Raw genomic sequence first — 8,860 nt, forward strand, 5'->3', positions numbered from 1 at the left:
TTAACTTTGATAAAGAATATCTCTTTGGTTTTGAGACTTTAGTCTTTGCAACTTCAGGGATCTTATCTATGCACAATCAGCTTGTAACACTCCAAAGAGAAAGGAAAACTTGAAATCGCATCATATGACCGCTTTAAATAAGACTGCTGATCTGTTCTGTTTCTGGTATGTCACTCCGAATCCTCTTGTTTACTGAAAGAGGTTTATTGTCTATTATTGAAAGTTGTAAAGTTCATTGCATTTAGTGTTATTTTAGTCATGGGCAACAAAATATGGCAACATTAACAGACACCTGCTCTGTTTCTCTCATCTGAAGAGTCTCTCAGGTGAATTCATAAAATAAAATGCAACCATGTACAGTACAGTTTATTTGTAGTAAACGTAGAATTGGGTTGGAGGTGACAAAAAGCAGAGGTTTTAATTTGAAAGAACCAATGATTTAGTTGCAATGTCACAAAGCAAGACAAAAAGAAGAAAAGAGAGCAGATAAAGACTGATAGTGTGAGAAGTTGGCGAAAAAGAGAAATGGAGGGAAGAAAACGTGAAAAACTCTTCTGTGGCATAAGCCTCAGGTCTTGATAATGGAGAGATAGACTGAGAGAGAGAGATGATGATGAGTGCAGGCTGACATTTGCACACATGCCCAAACCAGTGCAAGGGTTAGGGTGTGTGTGTGTGTATGTGTGCAAGAGAGTGAGAGAGCTTTACCATCATTATAAAATGCCTGTTTACAGCTGCTGTCATTACCATTTTGTGTCTCTGACTGGCCTGGCTGCTCATCTGAGCGTGTCTGTGTGAGAGACAGTGTTTGTGAGCTTTTGGTTTCCTGGCTTATCATGGTGTTATTGCTGCAGTCATTGATCTTTCTTCACTGCATTAACACACATACACACACATTGCTTCAGGCATCTGGTTGGTCCATCAGACAAAAACAGCTGGGCTTTTAAAAATATAAATAAAAAGAGTTTGCGAGTGGAGAGGTATGCTCGTAACCTCTCAGCCTCTGAAGGTGATTTTAAAGTTTAATGAATAAACTCTGCGGAGATGCTCTCAAAGCTCAAAGTACATATTCAGGAATAACATGACAGGAAGGACAAAGTGCTTTAAGAGTGATGCGAGAACTGTTCATAAATAGAGACAGACACTTATTTTTCTCTCTGGGGATGTCTTTGAATCAGAGCACACACACATTTGCATGCAGTGCTTGTATTAGTCAGGTGAGCTGGTTTAGTAACAGTCGCTCACAGCGCTGTGAGAGTGAGTTGTGCATCAAATGGTTCCTGAGAAAAAGTTTTTTTGACAGCTTACGTATGCAGTGACCCTGCTGTTTTAATTGAGGCAATCTGCATCGTGGAGAGAAAACTGTAGGGGTCAGGGGTCTGTAAACAGGTTATTTTTCACTCACTCTTTTGCTCTCGCTCCCTCTCTACGGTTTTCCGTCTTCTCATCGTTTTTTTTCTTTATTGCTCCCTGGAGCATTCAAAAGACAGATGAAAAGAAGGGCAGAAAGGCAGTAAGTAGATGTAACCTGCTGGCTCAGTTAGAAGAACAAATGAAGGAGAGAAAAACAGAGCGAGAGGGAGACACGTAATCATTACCTTGTCTCTGTGTAATTTCTACACCACTAGCATCGCCAATTGGAATTGCAAAAATAACTTGGTTGGCATGAAATGGACATTTCTAAATGAATGTTATTGGTTTATTAAACAGTCCTTCCATTTCATTTATTAAAATGTCATAGCTTAATATTCCAGTGGAACATCAGACTTCTCTCTGGTGATTTATGTAATAAGTTTGTCCTGTAATAAACTCCGCTTAATAATAAACTTCATATGTCTCCATCGAATCGACAACTGGTAGATTAATCAGTTTTTTTTTCAAAATTAGCACATAAATAAACAGAACAAAGATAAAAAATTAAACAATGCTTTAGGTAGGTTTGTAGTTGTTCAAGTCCAGAAATTGAATAATAAAATGTAAAATGACGTCACATATTTTCACTGTATAAATTAAATATAGATTAGTCACTGTTAAAGCTACAAAAGTGAGCGATTTCTTTTTTCCCTTGTTATGTATGTTTTGTATGTATTTGTCCATTCAAGCGCAAGAAGACGTAGAAAGAAAATAAGGGGCTCTCGCGTTGTTTGACATGCGGCTCTATGTGTGCGCGCTTTGCGCACAAAACATACTGAATGGAGTTGTTATTCACGTCGTCTTGTGCTTGAATGCTTTAAAATAGCTTGGATGTTCAAATTGGCCAGGTGTATTTGTCCATTAAAACACAAGCAGTTGCAAAAGACAGCTCCATTCGGGGTTTGCACGGATACTGAATTGCATTTTAATCTTCTTGCGCTTGAATGCTTTAAAATCGATTGAATGTTTAAATTGGCAAGGCATAAAAACACGTGCAAATGATGAACTTTTGTGAGGATGTAGCAGTGGCCCGATCAGGCCAATGACAAATCCGTCAGCTGTTCCGAGCATCTTTCACGCTGACCCCGGCCATCTGGCAGTCCTTATTGTCCTAACTGTTGATTATATATTTAAATTGACACTTCCCCTGTCTGTAATTTGTATGACAAACAGATAGTCCTGCCCTAAAATCACATTATTAGTCAAGCCAGTGTTGTTGTGTTGTGCTTCTCAAACAAGCTGAACAATATTTGTCAATATTGTCAATATAGAGTGTTTACACTTTTCAGGAAAATCAACCTACAAATATGTCTTGCTCATAGATGACTATATTAAAGGGATAGTTCACCCAAAAATGAAAATTACCCCATGATTTACTCACCCTCAAGCCATCCTAGGTGTATATGACATTCTTCTTTCAGACGAATACAATCAGAGTTATATTAAAAAACATCCTGGCTCTTCCCAGCTTTATAATGGGAGTAGATGGTAGCCCAAAATTTGAAGTCCAAAAAATTGAACTAATCCATTATAAAAGAATGGGTTAATAAAGGCCTTCTGAAGCGACGCGATGCGTTTGTGTAAGAAAAATATCCATATTTACAATTTTATAAACCTTAATCTCTAGCTTCCGCTAACTGTCATACACACATTCACGAGAGAGTGGCGTCCAGCGGATGACGTAGCACGTAGGCGAACACAGAAGTGGCGAACGTGGAAGTGACGAACGTGGAAGCGCAGAGGAGAGAGCAAAACAAAACACCGGAGAGAGTGGCGTCCAGCGGATGATGTAGGCAAACGCGGTGACAAACGCGGAAGTGACGAACGTGGAAGCGTAGAGGAGAGAGCGAAACAAAACACTGGCCACGAATTAGTAGTATAAGACCAGGATTTTAATATAAGCCAAGAGGACACTGGTTTTCCTTTGCTGTAAACAAAACTTGTTTCTCGCGAGACTAGCATATTCTCACCGGAGTTTACGCTACGCCTACGTCATCCGCTGGACGCCACTCTCTCGTGAATATGTATATGACAGTTAGAGGAAGTTACAGATTAAGGTTTATAAAGTTGTAAATATGGATATTTTCTTACACAAACGCATCGCTTTGCTTCGGGAAGCCTTTATTAACCCCCGGAGCCATGTGGACTTCTTTTATAATGGATTGGTTAAAATTTTTGGATTTTGGGCTACCATCCACTCCTATTATAAAGCTTGGAAAAGCCAGGATGTTTTTTAATATAACTCCGATTGTATTCGTCTGAAAGAAGAAAGTCATATACATCTAGGATGGCTTGAGGGTAAGTAAATCTTGGGGTAGTTTTCATTTTTGGGTGAACTAACCCTTTAAGCTGAGATAGTAGAAAGCATTGTAACAAAAACTTCAGCTTTAAGGACTGAATGAGAGAGTGAGTAAGAGCTGAATGTGTCTCTCTGAACTGCAGTGATCGTTTGTTCTCTCATGGTGAGAGCTGCTTTCCACTGAGGCGCGATCAATATAGAAAGAGAACAGGGCAGGACCACCTAAAACACAAACTCACACACTAAAACCCACACAAATACAATGCTCCAATTTGTGTGTAGATATTCTCAGTATGATTTTCTTTCTTCTTTCGACACGTTTCATGAATATCCAGTTGGTGAATTCAGGACAATGATAGTACATCTTGACTCACTTGAACAGTTACCAAAACACCCAATAGTGTCAGCTATTGAATATTTGTATCTCACTGATCATTGCCCAAGCGCTTTGATTGGTTTTGGTGAAGAACAACCTAATAGAGAACCGAAGTGATCAAAAATTATCGGCCAAAAATGAATAGGATTTTTCCTTTATCATTTGAATTGTTGCAGAAAATAAGCACTGTGAACAACATGTTTGATTCATATATGCTTTTGCATCATGATTATCTTCACAAATGAACACAACTTAGGAATTTTGAAGCCTAAATACAACTGCCAGAAGTAAAATGCAGTCTCATGACATCAGTGTCACCATCACTAAGCTTTTGACAACTCTTTCAGTCTTTATTTAAAAAAGTTAGAATAGTTTGCAAGAGTGTGGTTATAAACAACAAAGCTGTGAAAGCTAACTAGTAAGTAGAAGAGTTTTCCTGTTCGGTGTCCCAACATCTGTATAATCATATTTAGCCACTTGTTATCAACTGCCTTTTTCAAGACAATTAAAAGCTTTTAAAAAAATCACGTACTGTATTATTTGCTTTACATGTTGTAGAATATCTTGAGCTTGTGTTAACAGACCTTATTGTGGACATTTAACCAAAAACCCATTCAAAAAGTTAATTGACTTAGGGAGGATGGAACCAGAAGTGGTGAAATGCTAACTAATTTCTGAGATTTTTGGCCACAAAAAATGTGTCACTCAAAAAATCAATTTCAGAAATAAAATGGTGGTGGGCAGCATTGCTTTCCAGTGTAACATACAGGGCTTCCACCAACTACAGGACTGGAGTGTGAAGTGCTGGATGGTACAGAGGAGAGCATCGGTAACGATTTTACTGCATTAAAAATCTGCGTATACAAATCCCATTTTGATCTACCACTAATTTGAATATTGAAGACGTGTCATCTTTGGTGTCTATGGTGGATATGGCTTTATGTTTAGGGCTAAGTGTGTGTGTTTGTTTGTATGTAGTCTCTTACAGTGTTTGCAGAGGTGTTCTGTGTTGTTTTCTCTGTTGTACTAAAGCTCTCAATTGTGTATGAATATATTTGCTTTGCTGTATGAGTGTTTGAGCATGTATGCTTTTGCAGTGTAGGCCGTGAATGCGTGTTCATCTATGTGTGATGATTTTGAACCTCCGGGCTCTCTGAGTAATGTGACATTTGCTTGTGTTTTCCTCCTTTTTCTCCCTCATGTCCACATGCCACCTATTTCTTTTTTCATGCTTTTTTGTTTGTATGTCTTCTGGACACATTTAGGAACATTTGTCCCTTTCGTTCCTTTTCCTAGAATTGACTAACCTCTATTCGTGCCATAGTCTAGTCTCTCCTATTCTCTCCCTCGCTCTCTTACTTTTCAAGAAGCAGGTGTTTGTGTAAGGCAAAAAATATTTGCTTCAGGAAACAGACAAACAGTACAAATGTCCTCCTTCTGGATAACATAAGGTTGTAAATATTCAGTTAAAAAGACAGCACTAAAGCTGAATTAATGCTTAACACGGACTTTTCTGAGCATTCTTTCCTATATTGCTGTAGAGACGTCAGTGAACTCAATCCGTCTACTGTCAGCTTAGCTACATGGTTGCCAGATTTAGAAACATTTGCAGTTTATCTTTAAATAATTTAGATGACAACTGCATTTAGAGTATTTAAAATAAATAAATAACATTGTATTGCAATACATGCAGCCTGTGACATTAAACCTGATGTCATAACCTTTCCATTTCTGCGAAAAGGCTATTGTCTCTTCAGATCGTTTTTAAAGGCTTAGATACACACACAAGTACACACGCTCAGTAGAGATCATCATAATACGTAATGCTTATGAGTGTTTGTGTGCCTTAATGATTGTTTATCCTAAAACGTACACTAACTCTGCTTCCATCTCTCTCTTGGTCTGGCAGTCTGTTCTCAGTTCTCCAGGGGTGTATATGCAATATTTGGATTCTACGACAGGAGGTCAATGAACACATTAACGTCGTTCTGCGGCGCTCTGCACACCTCCTTCATCACTCCATCTTTTCCCACGGACACAGATGTGCAGTTTGTCCTACAGATGAGGCCGAGCCTCCAGGGGGCGCTGCTCAGTTTGCTAGCCCATTACAAATGGGAGAAATTTGTCTACCTGTATGATACTGATAGAGGTGAGTAAACACACACAAACACATATACCGTAAGTATTTGAGCACTTAAAGGTATAGTTCGCTCAAAGTGAAATTTTGAGAAAAGTGTTTGATTACCTACATTCTTCAAAATATGTTATTTTGTGTTCTGCAGATTAGTGCAGAAGAAAGAAAGTATACAAGTTTGGAACAACATGAGGGTGAATAAATGATGACAACTTTCATTTTTGGGTGAACTATCCCTTTGAAGTAGCTCTAGCAACAGATCTTTTCTTCAGTATTTTGATTCTGGATGTAACAGCTTATTGCAAAAGGGGACTTGGTTCTATGCATTGCTTGTTGATTGGATTTTGAGATCAAAAGTGGATGCTTGTTGGCACCAGTAGCCTCTTGGGCGCAGCGTACCTTTGCGTTTCGGGCGTCCTGAGTTCAAGTCCCGGCTCATGGACCTTTCCCAATCCCATCCACCCTCCCTCTCTCCCACTTTGTTTCCTGTCTTATATGCTGTCCTATCCTAATAAAAAGGCAAAAATAAATCTTTAAAAAAACGAAAAGTGGATGCTTGCATGGGTTGGGGTTTAAGAGGACTAAATGTCCCTGGCCCTGTTTACACCTGCTATTAATATGCATTTTTGTTGATCCGATCATAAATGGATGACGCTAAATATAAGTGGCCATAAAGGGGTTTTAATCGTTTTGAGCTTGTCTGTTTTCAACCACTTCTAGAAGTAGTCAGAAATGCATTTACCCTGATTCTTTCATAGTGTAGATGCTCATACAGGCACAAAAGGCTCTCTACCTACTCGCCTAATATGTAATCATTGTGGGGTGTGTTGTGAGAAAGTGCACCAAAACAAACAGATTATGGTCAAAATCATGGATGCTTTCTTTATCCTTTTCCATTCGCTTCCTTTCCAGATCATACATAATCTGCGTAGCGGATTCTTTCAGTAAATAGAATTTGTGTGCTGCACTCGACGCTCCCTTAAATATGATTTAGAGTGTGACGAATGTGAACATATGATCTATGCTATCAAATAAATGTCTATGGCTCATTGTCACCTGTATTGTCGCTTGCGCCAATACATAAATATGTACCTTAGTGTCTTAATTGTTTCGATTTTTAGAAGGCACATTGAGGTTTTATAGCTGTTATGTGAGTTGTGTAGCTCTAATGTCTGCTTTTGTTCACAAAAATATTAAAAAAATCTGATTTTGGTTTGCAAATTCCTGCTAAAGACATAGTGGCATCAAACACTGGTATATTGGAGGAAAGTTTTTCTCTGTGTTTGTGTTCCAGACAGTGGTGGACAGTAACGGAGTAGTTTTAATTCGTTACTGTACTTAAGTACATTTTTCAAGTATCTGTACTTTACTGGAGTAGTTTTATTTTGAGTAACTTTTACTTTTACTTCACTACATTCCAAAGCATAAGATCGTACTTTTTACTTCACTACATTTCATAAAACATATCGTTACTCCTTATAATATATCACGTGCTCCGACACGCAGAAGCGGTGTCTGATCCAAGAACGAACTGATTCTTTTCAATTAACCTTTTAAATCGGTTCGCAAATCGCACCAAACGATTAATTGACGAATTAGAATTAACCGATTGCAGCTGTTCTCGAGTCGACAACTCACTGATTCAAATTAACCGTTTAGTGCGAGTCTCCTGTGAACTGAATTCACAAGTAAGAACCGTGCGCGCGACTGATGCTGCTAAAAGTAAGTTACTAATGTCGAATTTTAGGATTAATTATTGTAACTGAAAATCATATTTAGGTCAAAGCTGTCAGTTGTCTGTGAACTAAATCTGCTGTAAAGGGTGATCTATTTAAGCCTACTGAAATGCTTGTATGCAGACACATCAACATCAGTGTCTCTGTTTTAGGTTAAAAAAAAAACGAAACATTAAAAGAACACAGACTAAATAAAATAATTCATGCACGATCATATTCCCCGCTGCCGTAACGTTAACAGTTTTATTAAAATGCTACGCATTTAGCCCGTCTGTTTTTTTATTGTTTATCAACAGTATAAATGTTATATTGTTTGGATTGACTAGCCGAGTAGACAGATATGAATGTTTATTCATAACCATACTGAAAATAAGTAAATATTGTTAGCTGATGCTAACTGTCTAGCTAACAAGCTTGCATGTGCTAAGTTGAGGTAATTTTTAGATATATAGTCCAAATATTTTTATTCAACCACCTAGATAGATTACATCTAAGGGAAAAAGAAAGAATGTGATGTTCAGAACATGGTAACTACGGTAATTATCCAAGTGGGAAGTGATGCCCTCTGGGGGCATTTGGCCAGGGGTGTTTTTACACCACAGACAAGGTTTGAGAAGAATAAAATCACTCCATATAGTGGTTATTTTGGGAAAATCCCGGGTATTTTGATCAGTAGGATTATAAAAAATGTGCTAATATAACTTTAAATTAAGTAGCCTATATAAAATTGCAAAATAAATCTATCTATCAGTAATTTTTACTTAAGTACATAAAAAATCAAGTACTTTTGTACTTTCACTCGAGTAAAATTGAAAAAGCAGTACTTTTACTGGAGTAATATTTTATTATATGTATCTGTACTTTTACTCAAGTACTTGATTTGTGTACTTCGTCCACCACTG

The 8,860-nt window shown here is 37.9% G+C and overlaps 1 protein-coding gene across 7 annotated transcripts in view; it reads left to right on the top strand.

The window, feature by feature from the left end:
• LOC107672342 (glutamate receptor 3-like) overlaps positions 1-8,860 on the top strand; it is a 47,868-nt gene that overhangs the window by 5,223 nt on the left and 33,785 nt on the right. For all 7 annotated transcript variants that reach the window (XM_016465515.1, XM_016465522.1, XM_016465535.1 and 4 more), the window contains exon 3: positions 5,998-6,237. In XM_016465515.1, the coding sequence (XP_016321001.1) occupies positions 5,998-6,237 (240 nt within the window). The remainder of the gene's footprint in view (positions 1-5,997; positions 6,238-8,860) is intronic.

This window comes from Sinocyclocheilus anshuiensis, unplaced genomic scaffold, assembly GCF_001515605.1.
Source record: "Sinocyclocheilus anshuiensis isolate Anshui unplaced genomic scaffold, SAMN03320099.WGS_v1.1 scaffold681, whole genome shotgun sequence".
In the NCBI taxonomy this organism is placed as follows: Eukaryota; Metazoa; Chordata; class Actinopteri; order Cypriniformes; family Cyprinidae; genus Sinocyclocheilus; species Sinocyclocheilus anshuiensis.